At 49.9% G+C, this 22,070-nt stretch overlaps 1 protein-coding gene and 1 non-coding gene across 5 annotated transcripts in view; both read left to right on the top strand.

Annotated features, from left to right (window-relative positions):
• The window catches only part of LOC135912938 (uncharacterized), a 46,109-nt gene that overhangs the window by 4,921 nt on the left and 19,118 nt on the right, over nt 1–22,070 (top strand). For 3 of the 4 annotated variants that reach the window (XM_065445558.1, XM_065445557.1, XM_065445556.1), the window contains exons 5-7: nt 252–683; nt 14,262–14,517; nt 17,649–17,802. In XM_065445558.1, the coding sequence (XP_065301630.1) occupies nt 252–683; nt 14,262–14,517; nt 17,649–17,802 (842 nt within the window). The remainder of the gene's footprint in view (nt 1–251; nt 684–14,261; nt 14,518–17,648; nt 17,803–22,070) is intronic. The other variant, XM_070523791.1, reaches the window with a different exon arrangement.
• On the top strand, nt 6,718–6,881 carry LOC135912955 (U1 spliceosomal RNA). Its single transcript, XR_010567834.1, has one exon. It is a non-coding gene; the product is annotated as a U1 spliceosomal RNA (small nuclear RNA).

The raw sequence follows: 22,070 nt of genomic DNA, 5'->3' as shown, positions 1-22,070 counted from the left end.
GTGCCAGAAAATGAACTGTCCCTAAGTGCTTCGTATGGCAGGTAGTACTGGAGTAGATACACTCTTATCGGGCGTCACAGAAAGGTAGTTGAACCGTTCGTTATTATTTGCTTTTGGCTTCAAAATACATCGGAACACAGGATTAATGATACATTCTCACTGCATGTGTAAGTTTTCTTTGTATGCTGTGTAATTTGTAAATTTTCACATCAGATTGTTTTTTTTTCCTTTTTTTTCGGGCACATCCCCAGAGCCGGTAGTGCGGCGAGTGTTGGTCAAAGTCAAGCGCAAGACGACTACCACCACGACAACCATGGCGACAACTACCGCAACCCCAACGACGACTCCCACGACTACCACACCGACGACCACCACTACTACTACTACAACAACGACGACGACAACCACTACCACCACCACCACCACGACTACAACTACTACCACAACTACTACTACTACCACCACAACCACTACAACGACAACTACCACCACCACCACTACGACGACCACCACGACTACCACGACGACAACGACCACCACCACTACTACTACTACAACGACGACCACTACTACTACTACCACAACGACGACCACTACCACAACTACTACTACCACTACTACCACCACGACTACTACAACTACTACGACCACAACTATACCCCCGTCGAAGGCGACTACGACAAGTGAGCAACCTTTGTCACTCTTTTTTGTTCCCGCTTTAAATTACCATGTGTAGCGATAATTCCTGCCAGCTGTTGAGTCATGCCCCTTAACACAGGGGAATTTTCGACAACTTTTTCGTCAGGCGTAGAAATAATGTGGTCATCACCCTTGCGGTGTCTTCAGACTGCCCCTAAATCTTCTCAAAGCATGTAGCGAGCTATAGACACGTTTCAAGACGATACAGGCTTGGGCGCCGCCATGTTTGATCACGTGGTGGCGCGTCCATTGCTTGCCTCAACAGCCTCCGTTAATTGCCACCGCGTTCGCAATGGGTGCGCATGACGCCCTCCGGTGCGGCTCGGCAAACCTCTTTCTCGGAGGGATACCATCGGCAGGGTCTGCGTCGGGGACGCGAAGCTTAGGCAACAGCTTCAGATTGCATGTAAGCGCTTTCGGAGCTCGTTACGCTTCGTCGAAAAGGTGCGAGAAGTATATGCGCTGCCTGCATTACAGAAGCGGAGCTACAAATGTTTCACGCGCAGTCCAAACTTCCCGCTTCAGAATTAAATCAAGATTATAGCGTTTATTTTTTTGTTCTTTATTTGCCAGTCACTTTGAGGCAGCGGCTCGTGATGTTTCTAACTCAGTAAATATCCTCGATGCGCTTGCTCTCCGACTGATTATCTTCTGCCTAATCACTCGCACGTGTGCTCAATTGCGATACATTTGTTCTCGCCGCGCACCAGGGATTGGAACGCAGATGTTCGGTGCTTTGTAATGGCTTGTTGCAAACGCATATCATCGCTAATCACTCACTCATTCCGTGGATCATAACGAACCACCTCCAGCTTTGAACATTCGTGTGTTGTCGGCGTAGTCCGTGACCCATGATTTGGCGCACTGATTCAACCATAGAGCCCATGCGCTTGCTCATCATACGTGAGTGGTTGAGCAGGCGTAAATCTGACTTCCTCTCTACTCCCTCAAAAACAGAAAAAAAATGAAGCGCTGGCAAACGCCCACTACATAAGTTTGCCGAGCTATGACCTGGCCACCATATAGTTTTCCTGGAACATTGCTCGTGACAAAAAAAAAAGGGGGGGGGGGATATTCTCAAAAAATATTTCCCTACAGCAAAACATTGGTTTGTGCTAGTTGGTTGTTTGACAGAATTTTTTGGGCTCGTGGAACAAGGAAACAAGCATGGACATAAGAAACAGCTAGGAGAGGTGCTACAGTCCAGCAGCTAGAAAAACGTCATTCAGCATGGTTACGAATAGTAGATATATTTTTTTCCGCGCTTCTCGATTGTCGCTGAAAATAAGAACTGCGAGCTAATTCATCAGCTTTCAATGCAGAGCTGCATGTGAGAATGCCACAGCTTTCAGTCTATTACAAGAGCGCAGCCTAGTGTAGTATAGTATACTATATATATAGGCTGATCAGTATAGTTACAGTAAATTTAAAAGGTCACGCTAACATTTTTATCTTTTATGTTGACCACATTTAGATCTTTCCAAAAGGTTCGATGGAGAGGCGTACGCGCCATAATTCAATGATTAACGTATCGTGAGGGCTGAGCACTGAAATACATGCTTCCTTCGTCGGCGCCACTACGTCACTTAAGTTTCTACTTACAGAAGCAGGGCTACAGGAGAAGCATCAAGGTTCGTGGCTTCTGCCAGGCCATTATCCGTTTATTGATAGGCGAAATAAAGGCACCGACGACTGCAAACGGCAACCATTTCGAGAGAAGATGTCGTGTCGGCAACGACGCGATCTCTATGCTTATTTTCGGCTGTCACGGCAGGCGACATTACAAAAAGAAGCGGTGTTCGAGGTTAAAATCGCGGATCCCGGTCGCATACGAGGCGTCAAAGTTATGCTGTGTCAGAAAGCGGCGCTGCACCCTTGCTCACTGTGTAACTAGCGGTATCCTCACTCTTGCCGGCCTTCCGTGTTTCAAGTCTTCTCTTTGGAAGTTAGCAATTCAATGCTGGCGGATGAATAATTTTTTTTAATCTTCGAGGAATACCGAGCGTTGCGAAGTCCTCGGGTAGCGGCGGTCCATGAACCTATAGCACAGACTCATTCGTTATCTCAGTCTCTGATTTTTACAACCAACTACTGCACACGTCTTCCTGATTTCGCGGCGCGAATGGAGTATTAGCGACCGCTCGGTTGCATTTCCGACGGCTGATCGTACGGTAGCAGGGTATAATGGCGGAGTAATGGTTTCGCATTCGTGCACTTTAGCTTGAGGCAACCTGTGGCGCGGTAAAGCCCCTTAAACTTCGTAAAGTAGCGAAACTCTCCTCCTCCGCCTTCCCTCCTCCTCGTTTCTCCTCTCGTTCACGCTTCCTCCTCGACCGTGGCGCCGCCTACAGTGCTCGAGCGTAGCAACGGCGCCAACATGCGCTCCTTGCCACTCCGTAGACGCTTCACGAGCAAAAATGGCGCTGATGCACGGTGCGACGGCCCACGTGATGCTACTAGGCCAATAGCAACGCCGCGTCGGCCTCGGCCAGAGCGCGCGAGGAGGAGGCGGCATTCTTCAAAGCGTGGCACTACTTTACGAAGTTCAAGGGGCTTTAGTGGCGCGGAGGCCAACAGCGCCATCTCGTTTCTCTAGAGCAGACTATACTGGACTATACTCTGGAGCAGACTATACTCCGCGAGAAGGCTCGTTAGGGCCGTCAGGTGACGCCACCTGAGTAACCGCCCGCAACAGCCGAAAAGAGAACGCACGCAGCGCCCGATCCGCGAACACTTTCGAACATTGGAACCACGGTGGTTGGCGCACACATTCGAATTTGTGGCTTCTTGCATCGCGTCCCGTCTTAGCACTACTTGCTCCTAAAGGATTGCATACAGTAATGAGATCGCATTGTGTTGGAGTAATTTGCAGAGGCGTGAAATGGTGCCGGTCGACGCAGCGCTGTCACCCCGTTGACACCAAAAAAATTCCGGTCGGTGACAAACCGGCGACCAGTCATGTTGATGATCATGCTTATTGGTGTCTGCACTAGCTATGTTTAAAGTTTTAGTGCTGCTCTATATTCATGCATCGTGTTAAGTGTTGCTGGTTTCTCGATAGCTGGCCGAGAATACTAGGCATAAGTTTTTTAGAGCTAGTTTTCTTGATCGACAAAAGTATTTATTCATATTGTCAAGGAGTTAGTAAGTGAGCGTTTTATTTACTTTGGCTTCATTGTTCTCCAAAAATGCCCATAATAGGAAAACTAACGAGAGTTTAAAGCTGGTGGGCGAGTGAGACTTGGAATTTTTGCTCCGGAAGAATTTCTGCTATAAAACGGCAAACGTAGGGAGAACACTGCAGCGTGCGGCAAGACCTGTTTTCGCTGTGTCGTATGCTTTAGCATCAAGTACGGTGAGGCTATTTACGAACGTGAATTCGCTCATTGTCAGAGATTACTGTTCGGGTTATTAGTTTAGCCTATCATCGGGAACATCGCGCCCCCCACGAACAAACGATAAATAGAAACTGATAAGCACGCGGTTTCTTGGGGCACGCGGAGCAAATCTCGCTTCGTCACGTCGCATGGCTCCCTGCGCCGTAGCAGACGACGTGGAAAAGACAGCGCTCGCCGTGCGCATGGCACTTGCGCCGTGCCCTATCAATTGGTTTCTGCACGAAAATAACGAACTAAAGAAGCACAGATTCGTAACTACTAACAACTTGTTTTCCTTACCTTTGTCGATCAGAGACCGCTCTTCCGGTCCCTAGAGTCGGCTCAGCCGACCACAACGGTCTTGTTTCGGCCGGGTCGACGTAGTCCTTTTCTATAAAGTGGTCCGGGCAGAGGCGGTAGTATTTGTACGTCTGCTCCCATGTCAGCCCCGCCAGGACGTTTAGCGTAATTTCGCCATTTGTCCCATCTGAAAAATTGGACAAGATACCCCTTGTTCATGATTGAAGAACACCTAAAAGAGAAACCAAAGTCGAAAGTACGAAGAAGCGACGAAAAAATTCTGTCCTTCAAGGCACGGGCTGAAAAGTGACGCGAACTTCAGTCGTCGCGCAGGTAACTCGAACTACTTCTTCTAATTCAAAACGCAAAGGGTGACTGCTAAGTACTTGATTTCCTTTTCCGCCGTCTACCATGTTCATGAAAATTCAAAGGTGTTCATGTCACAACAAAACACTGGCCACCGCAATGGTCTCCAGCGTAACCAGTTTGTGCAGCAAACATTCAAATTCCTTCGGCAAATATAAGTTAGAAGTATTCTACTCGTGAAAAAAAAATGAAAATCAACCGCTAACATCTACCGAGGTGAAATTTCCGTACGCACTTCAGCTAGCATCAATTGGCCCATGTGCAACCGTCAACGAGTAGTTTCAGTTTCTTACAACGCCGCAGAAAAATGCGCCTCGCCAAACCCCCAAAGAAGGTACATTCACTCAAAAACAACCGCGGAAGATCTTGCTATGACTGTTTTGATAAGGATATCACTTGTTTCTTCATAACGACTGCAGAAGAAGTGTGCTTACCTCTCGCCCACTGGGAAAATGAAAAAAAAATAATTCGCCGCGCTGTTCATTCCCGAGTCACCATACCGCATAGCCACACAGCACACCTTGTGCGCTTTCCTCAGTTTTTTGCGAGATTGCAGGTACGTTCGAGGGCACAGAAAGGTAATTTTTAACTCCAGAGCACACGAAAAAGAAACGTGCACGTGCATAGGAAGCGGCAGGAGCAGACGAATTGAATGGCAGCCGAAGCGATAAGATCGACAGCGTCGCCCTCTGGTGCAACAAATGAAGCGACTAAAATAAAGATATAAGACGCCGGAAAAGAAAATAGCCAAAAGTACATTTTATTCCTACACATGAGTGCATCACTTCACTTTATTGCTATGTAGGTTGAAAAGATAGGGCCCACATAAGGAAAAGTTATTTAATTTTTCTTTAGCTACCAGTGTCATGGCGACGCTTTGTTGGCAATACCGAAACTAGCCACACTGTCCACCAATTGGCAGACTTTCCATCGAAAGAAATGGACAGAACTGATCACCAGCGTTTGTTCTGTGCGCTACGTCCACTACACATCCACTTACCCACACGGATCAGTACTACAGACTAAGATCCCGGACTACACCGTCCTTCTCGAGCCGTGTTCTTAATCAACTGTGCGTGCAAGTGCGTGCGAGTTATTCAAGTGAAGCAGCCCTATAGAGCACAAAACTGGAGGACGCTTAAGCTTCGCCTTCAAGAGTGGAACGCGACAGCGTTCCCGTCGACCTGCCAAGGGATGTGAGACAATGGGCTTCGGCGCAGCGACTACGCGCCCCGCATCGGGCGCGGTGAGCGTCGAGCAACGCAGCGTTCGGCGCGGCAACGAAATGTGCGCCTGAGCAAGCGACGCACGCCTGAGCCTCAGAAGAGCTCGTTTCTAAGGCAACACCGCATTCACTAGAGGCGCGTTTGTACCGCTTTGAAGCATGGAACTCGTGGCTCAGTGGTAGCGCCTCCGTCTCACACTCCGGAGGCCCTGGTTCGATTCCCACCCAGCCCATCTTGCAAGTTGTTTTTTATTCATGAAGGGCCTGCTGGGATTTATCGCTCACGGCCAACGCCGCCGACGCCGACACCGACACCGACGCCGACGACACCGGCTTTTCTGCGACACGAGCTCCTTAACGCTATCGCGTTAAAACAGTATTCTTCCTCAAAGCGAAGCATCGACGGCAGAAAACGCTGCAAAATGAACACGGCCCAGCGTTTCCGCTATCGATGGCGCCAAAGGGGTGCGGTAAGCTGCGCCACCACCAGTCAGCCATGTGAAACTTGACGTAAATGTTGGCAATGCAATTGGTGTGTGCAATTTGTGTGCTATTATTACTTATGCCGGCAAGTATACAATCTGCGGCATTAAAGGAAATATGAAGAAGAAGAATGCAAAAGCAAATTCAGTATGAATTTAGCTTAAAAGGCATACATTTGCAGAAAAATCATTCAAGCGATCTGCTGGTAACCAGAGCTACACACTCGGATTTGAAGGATAGGGTGGCGAAGCCGGAGCGGCTATTAGCATACTTACCTGGTGCCGGGATTACCGTGATCAGCGAGGCGGTGTCCCCAGGGTGAGGTGCGGGCATTGCACTGCGCCCGTGCTGACCCCTGCCACTACCCTAAACTGGGGCAGATGGGGCATGCAATTTTTGGTAGTGGGGGACTGCGTTCGCGCTATCCCCTCTCATGCGAATCGAAAATGAGAATTGCGGTGGAGTAATGTTCCTAACCATCGTCATCGTGGGTGCTACTAGGAGGTGACGACTGTTGGCAGTGTTGCGGTGTGGACGCTTCTTTCGCTGCCGTTCGGATTACGCGTAGTGACCGGGACCGGACGGGCGACTACGAGAGCGCCGTAGCTACGACAAATAGATGAGTTATTTCCATTAATATATCGTCATTTTAGATTTAGGCTAGTCAGGTGAAGTGCTCGCGAAAGAGCAGGTGAGTTACCTAAAGGCCGGGTCTTTTCCGGCCGGTAGCTGTAGATTTGCAGCAGCTAATTTGTGAGTTAACTTGTTTAGACAGGTAGTTAGTATTTCTTTTCAATGTGATCGGCTTTTTGTGGTAGGCAGAATTTTATTTGATCACGTGGTTGCGAGGTTTTTTTTCTAGCTTTTTGTGATAGCGATAATAGAGTGCTGCTAAGATGGTCAAACAACTGAAGGTTAATAATTATGGGGTTTTACGTGCCAAAACCACTTTCTGATTATGAGGCACGCCGTAGTGGAGGACACCGGAAATTTCGGCCACCTGGGGTTCTTTAACGTGCACCGAAATCTAAGTACACCGGTGTTTTCGCATTTCGCCCCCATCGAAATGCGGCCGCAGTGGCTGGGATTCGATCCCGCGACCTCGTGTTCAGTAGCCTAACACCATAGCCACTGAGCAACCACGGCGGGTCAACTGAAGGTTAAATGCAAGGAGTGTGATGCGTCGGTGAATTGGAAGAAAACACGGTTGGAATCTGTAGAGGAGGCCGAAGGCGCGGATTTTGTGTTCAAATGCTACGTATTAAGTGCACGCCTGGACAGGGCTGACGAAGCGAATACGAGCCTAGCGTTACGTATGGATGCTCTATAAAAGGAGCTACAGGAAGAGAGGGCAGAGAAGCGCAAACTCCAAGAGCAGCTTAGTGGATTGTTGGACGAAAAAATCGCTGACACCGCCATGCGAAGTCGCATTGGCGGACATACGAGTGCCAGCTACGTGGATGGGGGCTGCACTGGCATGGACAGCGATAGGAAAGAAGGTCAGGCACATGCACACGTGGCAACTAGCAAGACAGGAGGTGATGGAGGGGAGGGGAACAAGATAACCCCAAGGAATGAGGTCAGAATCAACGATAAGAGGCAGCGTAATCTGGAAGATGGTAGGGAGGAAGGGAAAACCCTAGTGCTCATCGGTGGTGACTCAAATATGAGTAGGTGCAAAAGAACTATAATGGAGCGTGTAAAGGGTGATAAGCGGTAGCAGTCATGGCGTTCCCAAACAGGACAATGGACGCAGTACTGAGACAGAAAAAAGCGAACTTTCTAAGTATGTTGCAGAGCGCAATTTGGTAGTGGTAGCGGCCGGGCTAAATTTTGTCCTGAATGGTGAAGCCGCAAAAGTAGTCGCAAGATTAGCGGAGGGAGTTGACGATTTAAGGGTGATAGCACAGCAAGTCCACATCATGGTATACAAAGTGCCGGAGGTGCAAGGACGGAACAGAGATATTACCAACGACGTTGTGTCTGTTAATAGGGAGATAAGATAGCTAAGCCAAGAGAAAGGCTTTGAAGTGGCAGACATAAACAGAGAAGTGCACAGAGCTGGCTTTGGCGGATACACGAGATGTCATCCACTTTCATGGAAGGCTAGGAGCCGAGATCGGCTGGCGCCTGGCAGGCCAGGCAGTAGCTTTTTTAGGGGGTCCCCTCAGGCTCAGGGCCTAGGGATAGGTATAAACAATGTAACAAAGTGCAACAATTGAGGCTGACGCCAATAATATGGCCACTAGGAGGTCCAGGAAGAAAACTACAAAAAAAGAAATTTAACATCAGGATCAGGTACATAAACATGCAAGGCGGTAGAAAGAGAGGGAAGTGGTTAGAAATAGAACAGCAGTTAAAGGACGAAGAAGTAGGTGTATACGCGCTATGCGAAACACATCTCAGGGATCTAGAAGACCCACCGTTTATTGAGGGATACGTCTGGGAAGGGAGCAACAGAACAACGACGGAGAGGAAGGGATGAGGAGTAGATATGCTGATACATCAAGGAACAAACTGGCAAAGAATAAAGTCAACTTGCAAAGAACCTGTCTGGGTATCAGGTACAATTGCCTGTAAAAAGACATGGCTAGGAGAAAAAGAAATAGTAAATAGTAAAAGCCCGAGGGGTGGTTCACGGCCCCTTTAATGTCGCAGGCGATGTATAGCAAGCTCGCGATAATGCAAATAGACGAGGAGGGGAAGTACATCCTCGGAAGTGATCATAAGCGTATTAGTCTACGGTTGGGAGCCCTGCTCAAAAGAGAAATGCAGGGAAGTCAAAAAGAGTATGCAAAATTAAATGACGAACAAATAGCGCAAATAGCGGCCGGCATAGAGGAAGCAATAGAAAAACATCCCACGGTAAAGCGGGATTATAATCAGTTAATTACTTAATAATAACTACTCATTAGTACAAAAATAAAAGAAGTAAAAGAAGAAAACCGCTGGAGAGGAAAGAAGAAGCCACAAAGTTGATGGAATAAGGAAATTAGGGAGGCCATCGAACAACGACGGTTGGCATCACGGGAACGCAGAGATGCAAAGAGGGCGCAGTTATCTGAAGAGGAAATAGGCCGAAAATGGGAATCTTATCGACAAAAGAAACAAGTGCTGGTCCTCGTCCAGGCTAAAATAAAGCAGTCCTCTGATCGCTGGCTGGCTGAAGTTCGCGATGCAACTAAAGGGGGGTCAAGAAAATTCTGGAACCAGATAAGCTGGCTGGGTAAAGCGAATCACAGAATGCAGGATCAGATTCACGATTCCGAGGGAAAATGTTTAGAGGGAGAAGACGCTGTGAACTACATAGGTTCAGTTATAGCTGAGTCATTTAGGAAAGACGTTAGGGTTATCGCCCCAAATGAGGGAGCAACACAGGATAGCACAATAGAAAACAGATTAGAACTGAGCAATCTTAACTGGAAAAAAGGCGGAAGCAAATGTTCCAAAATGCACGTCCGCAGGGATAGACGAAATTCCAATAAAGTTCAGCGGGAGCAGTGGTAAAGCAAACATATCCGCGATAGACATTAGTAAGAGGCGATTGGAGGATTGGTGGAAGAAAAGTAGGGAAACGACAAAAGACGGAGACGTACAAAGGCACAGTTCGCAATAGGGGATCAGAAAATTTGGTTGTGGGAGTTCATAGTGCTTTTTTCTTTTTTATTGGTTAACCTATAGGTAGGACATTAGGCAGTGTAATAGCAAGAGCTTGGTGGCGCAACCCACCAAGCTCTTGCGGCCCCCTTGTTCCAAAGGGGACGCTCATAACGTCCGTCCGTCCGTCCGTCCGTCCGTCCGTCCATCCATCCATCCATCCACCCACCCACCCACCCACCCACCCATCCACCCACCCACCCACCCACCCACCCACCCATCCATCCATCCATCCATCCATCCATCCATCCATCCATCCATCCACCCATCCATCCATCCATCCATCCATCCACCCACCCACCCACCCACCCACCCACCCACCCACCCACCCATCCATCCATCCATCCATCCATCCATCCATCCATCCATCCATCCATCCATCCATCCATCCCACCCATCCCATCCATCCATCCATCCATCCATCCATCCATCCATCCATCCATCCATCCATCCATCCATCCATCCATCCATCCATCATGGATGGATGGATGGATGGATGGATGGATGGATGGATGGATCCATTTAGCAGAGCGTTTGCTTGCGCTCCGCTCCGCACACGTTTCACGCGCGCCGGTGGCTGCATAGAATGCATTGATTTCGCTTACCTAACAAGCGCGTCTCCCAGAGACGCCACTGACGTGCTCTCAGCTTGGCGGTAAAACGATTACGAAAGCAACTACACGCCCCCTGACGCACCGCTAAATCAGGTTCCTAGCGGAACGTGGTCAGCGTCCCACGTTCCGCTGCCGCTATGTGTGCTGTGCGCACGCGCGTCAGTGTTCCCTGTAGCGTTTTGCTGAGCGGCTGCGTGCGAATTGTTGTGATGGGCCGGTCTGAGCGGAGCGGACGGTAAACGCTCTGCTAAAACTCTCTAATAATAAAGTACGAGACGCTCTCTCGAAATGCCAAGATAGAGGGCGCGTGCTGGCGCGCGTCGGCTCTCGCCATTCCCCGCGAGGTGCGGCAAAAGAACGCAAGGCGCGCAGGCCCGAGCTTGTGCGCGTCGGCAAGCATACTAGCGGTCTGGGCTTGATGTCACACCGCCGCTAAGCGTAACGCCCCTCTTGGCGCTCAAACAAATTTTTTATTGCAGGCATCAACAAAAATGCACTTTTTCTCTCTCTGTCTCTTGGCGCTTGGAGGATCCAGGGGCTTTACCTTTTATTGCGTTGATATGGACACTGTAGGCGAATTTCCGCCGTCGCCGTGATGTTCCGCATAAAGTCCAAGTGCGATCGCATCGCGGACGCGCGCCTTAAGGCCAGAATACATGGAGCGAATATGTGACGAATAGTCGGCGTTCGACGCCCGGCGGCGTACGCGCGACGCGCGGCGGCGGAGAAAGCGTCGTTCGCCGCCGATCTAGCTGGCGCAGAAAATTTCGTCGGGCGTCGACGATACCGGAAGCGGCAAACGAGCGGCGCCCCAAAGCGAGCCAATCAGGCCTCACTATCCGCCCCGACTTCCGACTAGGCTTCCCACGCAATTTTGCCACAACGCATAGCATCGCCGCTTTCTTTAAACTACATCGGTACATGAATGTCTCAAACACATAAAAAACACTAGAAATCATTTCTAAACAAAATTTTACGCGTTTTCAGAGTGTTCTGCAATTCAAAAGCGATAATAGTTGTCGTTAAAGTTCTTTTTTGTGTCATGTGTTTCACTACAGCGCATTTGCCTGGTCTAGCCATCCTGATTGCAACGCAGCGACTCGCCGGCGGCGGCCACCCTGTCTTCGCTCCATGTAGCGCAGCCCGACGAAGATACGGCGTCGCGCCGCGGCAGATTTTCTGCCGCCCGAACTTCGTCGTGAAAGTTCGCACCATGTATTCTGGCCATTATGCGATGCGAGTGAAAGCGCGCGGGAATGAACGGAGAAGCATGGTGGGTGGACCTCGCGCGAGCGAGGGAGGAAGGAGGGGAGGAAGCGCGCCGACTTCCACCGCGCGCAAGCAACACCCTCTCAAAAAAAAAATTACCGACGATTACGTTACTTCCTAATGCGAAATTTGAGCGCAGCAAATAAGCTGTTTCACCTTTTCGATAGATTGAGGCAAAGAAATCGAGCAACACATGTATGCGCTATCACAGAATTTTTTTTTTATTTTTCACACGTATTCCTTTAACAAAGACTCCACTAACAGTTCTTGACAGTCATGAAGGAAGCTTTGTGGTCGGAGAAATAGACTGATATATGTTCGACTTGGTACACCAATGCTTGATTCTCAAAGACGAGATCTGTACAAGTGCCTCGCGAGGTTGTCACAGCCGTGGGACGCGTTACGAGCGAGAGGAACGGGATGTTCTCCCGCATAAGTGTTAGGAAATTGCTGTTTGTCTTTATGTCAACATTAAAGTCCCCCACTACTAACATCGGTGTGGATCGATGGACGGTTAATGCGAGTTGCAGGAAGTGCACGACGTCTTTCGTGAGTGCGGTAGCGGACTCACGAAAACGGTATCAGTCGGTCGCTGCTAGCGCTGGGGGGATGAAAGGGGGGCGGAGCTGGTTACGAGGCCGACGACAACGCCGACGACGACGCGAAACCCAGGAACGGACGCCAAAGAGCCATTTGTGTAGCCAGCCCTCCTCCACAGTCTCTCCTCCTCCCTTCCATCATCCTCCCTCGCCCGGAGAGCCGACAGCGCGCATGCGCGGCGGCGGAGCAGATTCGTCGGCGAGCTGGTTACGAGGCCGACGACAACGCCGACGACGACACGAAACCCAGGAACGGACGCCAAAGAGCTGCGCTCTAAAACTGACGCGAAGCAGCAGGAGGACGTTCTACTCAGGCGGCAGCTGCGTATGATGCGGCTGAGCGCGGCCGCGCGGGCCTTATCTCGAAAGCCATCTAATATAGACCTTTTTCATCCACGCTGTGGCAGCAGTGAATTCATGACCCCAGAAAACTTCCGGTCATGCATTTCTGACAGTCAAGTTTGCCAAGAAAACGGAAGTATATTGCGCATAATGTACTGTAGGCACATATTCTTGATGTGTTCAGATATAAAGAAAGTGCGGCATGTGTAGATCTCATGTGTGGGATTTTTTTGTGGCACTGAACAACAAAATTAATTTGTAGAACATTCCAACTTCTTAGCAAAACTTATGCCAGCTGGAGGGTTATGTAAATTTATAGGCTATTGTTACTTGCCTTGTTCCAGAGGGCTTAACCGGAAGTCTTCTGGGAAGCCTGTTTGTAAGCGTGAAAAGGGTCTATAGGTGGAGTCTAGGCGTGCCGTGGGCTCATGGCTTCGTGTGCGGTGTGTTCTCGCCGCCTAGTTTCGCGTTGAAGCGGGAGGCGGCGCGAAGGGCAATTCCCTCGCTGCTGCTGGCACTCTTTCGCCAGCGCTTCGACAGCGAGTGTCCGCGCGCATTGAGACATGCTCACCTTTGCCTGTGCGCGCGTGACACCACCCATGTTAATTTAGTTAGTTAACGAATCTTTAAAGGGACACTAAAGGGAAAAATGATTCCTTCTGCATCAGTAAATTAGCTTTCTGCAACACCAAAAACACCACTCTTACAACGATAACACGTTTGGTAAGCCAGAAAAAGCGCCAGAACGAAATACGGGTGGCGACGCCTACTGAAGTTCCCGCACCTCGTGGCTGTGACGTCATCGATTTTTATGGCATCCTATAGGGCCTGCTAATTATATATAGCGGTACAGATTGACTACATCGTGTTCTAAAGGAACCAAATATTAAACATGGCAAGTTTCGGGAACCTTTACTCAGCCAACGCTGCCCAAATGCGAAAACATATTTTGGAATCCCTGACGTCACGCTGACGTACAAGCGGTGGGGTTTCGGCGCGAAATTCAAATACTGATACTTGGACCTTCATTTTCTCATGTAATAATCAAACTATCTTTTTGAAATGACTGCCTGCAGGGCTCTGAAACAATGCTTCATTAGTCTAAACTGATTTTTTGTTTCGTTTTAGTGTCGCTTTAAAAATCTGCATGGCCGCTAAAATTGCTACACTTACTTGGTACAGCTGCCCAATAATTTACTATCGCGATTCGGGCGAAACTGCGACATTCTTTTTTTTTTTTAGTCGAGGTGGAGCGTTGGGTGGAGGAACGTCCTAGAACAGGAGGTGGGACTTTGCTCACATGAGCTGTACTTTTCACATCGTGTTTCAGAGAGGCCCAAGAAGCTCCAGTACCCGCTGCTTTGCACCACCAGCAGCGAGGCGTACGTTGAAGCCACAGCAGACCTGCCCGCCGACGGCATCTGCACGTTCATCTTCTACGACTCTGCCTACAAGAACGGGGATCACCCGTTCGTCAACAGGCCTCCGCCGCCCGGGGACGTTCCTTTCGACATTGACTTGGGCCACTTCGCGCGGCGCCACTTCTTGTTCATCCAGACCCTGCTGGGCATGTCCTTCGCCCTCGAGTGAGTGTTGCAGACGAGTTTCCTCCTGTATTCTGTCTGACTGTTTTAGAGCACAGCATTAGGCGCCTGTCCCTGCGGCGAGCGGCCGCGTAGCCGTAAACGGGTGAACGAAAAAGAAATTATGTGGTTTTACGCACCAAAACCACTTTCCGATTATGACGCGCGCCGTAGTAGAGCATACTTGAACGAAAAAACCAGTCAAAAACACAAAGGACAAGAGAAGAAGTTCACGACACAACGACTGTATGTCCAAGTATGTACCAACTGGCCCAGATTTCAACCCTTCTGTAGTAGAGCACTTCGGAAAATTTTGACCACCTGGGGTTCTTTAACGTGCACCTAAATCCAAGTGCACAGGTGCTTTCGCCTCCATCGATATGCGGCCGCCGTAGCCGGGATTCGATCCAGCGTCCTCGTGCTCAGCAGCCCAACACCATAGCCACTGAGCAACCGTGGTGGGTAACCGGGTGAACGAAGCGCGCGGCGAAAGGTGAAAGAGCGAACGCGGAGCATATATCGGCGGAGAGAAGAGAGAAGGAGATTCTTGATGGGAAGGAAAGGTTGGGGTAAAGTTCAGCGCAGTAACTGTCTCTCAGCAGAGGACACCTCAACCGCGCTGCACAGGGGGTAGGGAATGAAAGTAGGGGGAGAGAAAGAGCACCAGACGGCGATAGCGAAGACAGCGCGAGGAGGAAGGCGGAGGGGGAGGGTATGGCGAAAACGCGTGAAGAAAAGCGTAGCGCCGTGCAAGACGGGCTCTGCGCCAACGACGGCTACGAGATGGCGCCAGAGAAGCGCGCGTCGTCTGCGAGGTCTGTCTGCGGCGGCTGCTGCGCATGGCGCCCAGGCGCGCCACCCACGCGCTGCCTCTCGCGATCTCCCGATTGGCGAGGCAGTCGCGCCACACTTCGCTCCGTTCGCCGCGTGAGACACATTGTCCACGCCAGCCAATACATCGCGAAATGAAAACACGTGTCGAACTGCGCTCTAATTTCGCATTAGGAAGTGATAATAATAATATAATATATGGGGCTTTACGTGCCAAAACCACTTTCTGATTATGAGGCACGCAGTAGTGGGGGACTCCAGAAATTTCGACCACCTGGGGTTCTTTAACGTGCACCTAAATCTAAGTACACGGGTGTTTTCGCATTTCGCCCCCATCGAAATGCGGCCGCCGTGGCCGGGATTCGATCCCGCAACCTTGTGCTCAGCAGCCTAACACCATAGCCACTGAGCAACCGCGGCGGGTCCATTAGGAAGTACCGTAATCGTGGGGGAATTATTTTCTTCACGTATATGTATGTAGATGCGCGCGCGCACGCGCGCGCGTGTCATTCTCCCTGGATCCCCTTAACGAGATCAGAAGTTTGGGCGCTTTGGTAATTCGGGGCAAAACGAGCATACAGCGCGCCAGCCGAGGACACACAAAGAATGGCAAACGAGACCCTGACTTCCAACAGTGTTTATTGGTCATGCAGACTTGCATATATGTACAGGCCTGCTCAGAAAGAAAACTGAACGATTCGAATCGCCGTGTCAAACAAACGGAGGGAAATTTTGATGACCACGGGATAACAATCCTAAAGGCGTACCAACTATTTCGCGAGTAGGAAGGAGGGGGGGGGGGCGAACGGGACCTCTTTCTACCGTGCGTTCCTTCTCTCTCTCTCTCTCTCTCTCTCTCTCTCTCTCTCTCTCTCTATATATATATATATATATATATATATATATATATATATATATATATATATATATATATATATATATATATAAGAAAACAAAGGAGCTCGATTTTTGTTAATGACGACCGTATTTACAGAGCGAACTGGCGCAGAGTCCAAGGAAAGCATAGGGGCCATTACCTGTGGTCGAAATTGAAATGTGGAAAATAAGGAGGAAATTGAAAAATGAAAGTGGGCGAAAAGGTAACATATCGCCCGTAGGAAGCGAACTGAACCGAAGAATTGGTGTAGCGCTGCGCGCGCGTATATGCTGAGGTTGTAGGTGCGGTTCATACCGGCGACAAATGACCTAACCTAATCTAAAAGCGGCTGATTCACTGAAACTACGCAGTTAAAACGTCCTTATCTCTTCGCATTACTCGCTACTGTGATCTGGCAACAGTGGCCACGTCGTCGTGGTGATCCTGCCGCTCCATTAGACTACGTTATTATTGGTTAAAGTCGTTAAGAAAGAGCAGGCGGCAACTAAAGCCCCTCCATACACGTTTCCGCCGACCAGGTCAAGTACCGCCAACCTACCCTCCTCCTCCACGCTCCTCTCCGACTCACCCCCTTAGCTTCCGACGCCAAGCGGAACTTACGTAGCTGCAGCTTCCTGTTTCGAGTGGAAGTGACGTTTTGTTTTTTAGCGTTGTTTACTTTCGCGTCGCTGGAGAGGCTTTAATTGCACCAGCTGCGGTTGAAACTGTGAATGCGATTCCATGCAAGAACCACCACCTATTGTACCCGCGATGTGCTCGTGTTCGCTGCGTCGCGTCAACTTGCGACCGGTTGTGGCACGAGCGACAACGTACAGTGGAATGTAGTGCCTGGGCGCTTGGGGACCACTGCCGTTTTTCGTGCATTTGGAAAACAGTGACCGCGCACTACTACTTCAGCGGAATACAACAGCTTGTCCCCTTTGCATTCTTCTTGTGGTGACTGCCACAGCTCTGCTAAGCACGCGCGGGCGTCTCACCGTAGTTTAACAGCAGTCAAAGCGGAAATTCCCGCAGCGCAACTCCAGGAAGCGGAAACGCCGGAACCGGAAATTTTTAAACCGGAAATGCCGCAACCGGATTTGGTATGAGGAGAAAAGGCGGCGCACAACAAAGGTTGTCGCTACTTAAGAAAGCGGCGGTGGCGCGTGGATGCAGGGGCTTTAGCCGCAACGAACCCCACGGCGAGGCAAGCTGGATTGCCGGGAGCAATCAGCCTCACGGCGAGGCAGGCTGAAGTGATGGACGGTCGCTACATCGTGGTCTACTACTAAGCGGTGAAGCGAAAAAGAGCAGCCGCATGTCAATATTTACTAAGCATTTTGACATTACAACGCGAGTTATTACGGCACTGCCCCTGTGTATCTTCTCTCAATATTTTTTTTCCTTCTTTCACGTTTCGTTTCAGCAACGGGCACCTGTTGAAGGACTACGAGACACCCGAGTTTCGACGAAACCTCGACTACACTTGGAAGGAGAAGATATACCAGTACGGCGTCGTAAACATGAGGCCTCCGCACATAACCAAAAACGACATCTTAGACGCGCTCACCGTCATCAAGGTGAGTCACGCGTACAAAAAAACCTGAAACGAGCCCTACTTCCGCGAGGTTCGGCCCAGCCCTCACAGCTTCGCGACGGCTTACTCCCATAGCCACGCGATCCAGGCTGTGTACGTGATGGGTCTACGCAGAAGGTAGCTACGTGTATATGGAACGCGAGATGATGGGTTGTACGGCAGGCTAAGGCGGCAGGGTTGTGTTAACTTGTGCTGGTTGACACAAGGCACGCGAAACAGCAAGACGCTAAGTAATAAAGTCACGGTTCCTTAGTACAGCGCTCTTTTTTTTTCGTATGATACGCCGATATCCTGAGCCACTGCAGGCTGGGTAGGAGGATCTATCCACCCCCGCATACCGAGCTGACAAGAGAAGAGGCGGTGATCTTCCGAAAACTACAGACCGGCACATTCCCGCACGGCACCCTGCTACACGCCATGTATCCTACGAGCTATACCCACAAATGTGCTTTCGGCTCTACGCCTAATACCCTCTACCACATGGTATGGGAATGCCAACAAAATCCATCGACACCTCCCATCACCGGACCAACCATCGAGCAGTGGGAGGCCCAGCTGACAAGCTCGAGCCCTGAAGACCAGCATCGCCTGGTGAGCAGAGCCAAGTTATCAGCTCAGGCCCACGGCATCCTGGACTAGGGAAGCCGCCCACCTCGGACGATTTTACCGTCGGCTCATTTCTACTAATAAAGTTTATTCCTCCTCCTCCTTCTTTCCGTCTTGTGCGTGCCGTGTTGGCGCTGTTCCTTCAGAGTCAGGCCGCAGCGCAGGAAGAGGGCGACGTACGCAAGAAACGCACGCATCTGACGCCGCGAGCTCTTACGTCTCGTCAGCGGTCGTGGCCTCAGTGGCGCGTTTCCCATGTGCTCTGTCCTACCCGCGGCTGACGCCTTGGAATCTGTGCACAGAGGGCGCCACCAATCCCGAGACTCGCATTCACATTCACTGCATCCGCGAAAAGCCGAGAGTGCTGCGTTTTGTCCAGAGTTCGTATACCGTCCTTTATACCACGTGTTCTCGAGATCTCTTACTTCCGCCACGAGCGGAAGCTGTGGAGCAACCGACTGTACCGTCTGTAGAGCGTCCTTCACGTCTCAGACGTCGAGCCACCCATGCTGGAAATGACGACAGTGCGCGTCTCGAAAAATAAGATGAACAGTTTCTACCAGACGAGGAGAAATCGAGTCATCTGTCGTCGGGACAAAGCTATGATAGCCTTGCCGTCACTTGACAATGAGAGAGGCTTAAGATATCGCCAGAAGAATGACAACGTTAAGACCCGCCGCGGTGACTCAGTGGCTGCGGCGTTCCGCTGCTGAAGCCCGAGGAATCGGGTTCGACTGCCCGCCGACGCGACTGCATTCCGACAAGAGCGGTCGCCGAAAACACTTACGTACCGCGACTGACGCACGTTGGAGGGACGATGTCGGAGGATGTGAACGATTACTGAAAAAAAAAAATTACCGACGATTACGTAACTTCCTAATGCGAAATTTGAGCGCAGCAAATAAGCTGTTTCACCTTTTCGATAGATTGAGGCAAAGAAATCGAGCAACACATGTATGCGCTATCACAGAATTTTTTTTATTTTTCACACGTATTCCTTTAACAAAGACTCCACTAACAGTTCTTGACAGTCATGAAGGAAGCTTTGTGGTCGGAGAAATAGACTGATATATGTTCGACTTGGTACACCAATGCTTGATTCTCAAAGACGAGATCTATACAAGTGCCTCGCGAGGTTGTCACAGCCGTGGGACGCGTTACGAGCGAGAGGAACGGGATGTTCTCCCGCATAAGTGTTAGGAAATTGCTGTTTCTCTTTATGTCAACATTAAAGTCCCCCACTACTAACATCGGTGTGGATCGATGGACGGTTAATGCGAGTTGCAGGAAGTGCACGACGTCTTTCGTGAGTGCGGTAGCGGACTCACGAAAGCGGTATCAGTCGGTCGCTGCTAGCGCTGGGGGGATGAAAGGGGGGCGGAGCTGGTTACGAGGCCGACGATAACGCCGACGACGACGCGAAACCCAGGAACGGACGCCAAAGAGCCATTTGTGTAGCCAGCCCTCCTCCACAGTCTCGGATTAGGGTACTTCTAAAAGCACGAAACATATTTGACCATCAAATATTACTATCATTATACTTTTCATTTATTCATTCCCACATCATTTACTGCGTTACTTGCTGGGGAAACACTTACGTAACCCATTTAAACTCATTGCAAATTATACAGAATCAGGCTATTAGGATAATTACGTTTAGCCCATATAATAACAACGCCTCATATCTTTTACGAACTAATCACATTCTTACAGTCACACAACTCGTTAAATATAATCTAGGTAACTTTTTGTTCCGCCAAATCAATTACACACGACGCGGTAGCTTGTTACCACAGTCTTCTCTATTAAATACTAATATTACCAGGTTTGCAATAAATAGGAACTTCATTTTACCTAAAATCCATACTAATTATGGCAAACAGAGCGTCCATTTTTCATCTATCGCATTTTGGAACACACTACCAATTTACATAAAAACACTTAAAATTCACGAATTCAAGAAACAACTCAAAGATTACATTATGTCGAATACTGATGCCTAGTCCATACTCATAACATTTCTTTCAGGGTCCCTTCATTTCATTTTCATTGCCATACCGTTAGGTTTCTGTTCTTGTATCACATATACATTAGAGTTAACAAATTCTACTATGTTCGTTACGTCATCTACGCAGTTACTTCATCAGTTGTGAACGAGATTGTGTTACAGAGCTTTTTTTCATGACATTTATGCATATGTAATTCTTCAATCATGGTATTCATACTAAAACCTGTAATTTTTTAACAATGTGTTGAAAACTGCTGTACTTTTGTTTTATTACGTTTACTTTGTAAAGGAGGTCCCATTGCAGTCTTTGACTCCGGGACCTCCTCCTGAATATTAACAACTTGTAATCATTCTAATGATCTCAATAAAAACCAATTCTGATTCTGATTCCTCCTCCCTTCCATCATCCTCCCTCGCCCGGAGAGCCGACAGCGCGCATGCGCGGCGGCGGAGCAGATTCGTCGGCGAGCTGGTTACGAGGCCGACGACAACGCCGACGACGACGCCGACGACGACGCGAAACCCAGGAACGGACGCCAAAGAGCCATTTGTGTAGCCAGCCCTCCTCCACAGTCTCTCCTCCTCCCTTCCATCATCCTCCCTCGCCCGGAGAGCCGACAGCGCGCATGCGCGGCGGCGGAGCAGCAGATTCGTCGGCGAGCTGGTTACGAGGCCGACGACAACGCCGACGACGACGACAACGCCGACGACGACGACGACGCGAAACCCAGGAACGGACGCCAAAGAGCTGCGCTCTAAAAAAATTGGGCTCCAATCCACGCTGTGAAGGTAGTTGACCAGCTATTGCAGAGCCAGATTTTTTTTTATTGCTAGCAGTCCTTCATACATGTCCTCTGAGATTGGGTGATGCGGGCTCCTTTAGCTTTGGGAGCGCCGGCTCTGAGCTCCGGTACACGTAAACAAGGCGTAATAAGTCAAGCGGTATTAGTAAATTACGCTTCTTCAACAGCAGAGAGGTCGCTGTTATCGCGAGTAAAGCCCCTGCATCTACGCGCCACCGCCGCTCTCTTAAGTAGCGCCAACCTTTGTGTGCGCCGCCTTTTCCCCTCACACCAAATCCGGTTCCGGCATTTCCGCTTCCGGTATTTCCGGTTCCGGCGTTTCCGCTTCCTGGAGTTGCGCTGCGAGAATTTCCGCTCCCATTGCAGACGATGGTGAGACGTCCGTGCTAAGCAACCGGTGCAAATCTGAGTTGCTCGCACTAGCCATTCCACCAAGCGTCATTCGCGTGCATCTACGCGCTTGTTTGCGTACGCTGCGCCCACACGCTTTGCCTGTCGTCCTCTTTCGCTGACAAAGTGCGGAGAGCCATGGACTGTGGCTGCATCATCGGCTGCTGCATGTGTCCGGCATGTTGGAAAACACCCGCGCCTCTCGGCGATAACGACCGATAACGACCGATAAGTCCCTCCATACGTGCTGGCTGGAGGGGATGTATGCTTCAAAACAAGAAGAATTCAAAGGGGACAAGCTGTTGTATTCCGCTGAAGTAGTAGTTTGCGGCCGCTGTTTTCCAAATGCACGAAAAACGGGAGCGGTCTCCAAGCGCCCAGGCACTACATTCCACTGTACGTTGTCTCTCGTGGCACAACCCGTCGCAGGTTGACGCGAAGCAG

The sequence above is a fragment of the Dermacentor albipictus genome, chromosome 8, assembly GCF_038994185.2.
Source record: "Dermacentor albipictus isolate Rhodes 1998 colony chromosome 8, USDA_Dalb.pri_finalv2, whole genome shotgun sequence".
In the NCBI taxonomy this organism is placed as follows: Eukaryota; Metazoa; Arthropoda; class Arachnida; order Ixodida; family Ixodidae; genus Dermacentor; species Dermacentor albipictus.
The sequence above is the reverse complement of the archived record's forward strand: the minus strand, read 5'-3'. Positions and strand labels throughout refer to the sequence as shown.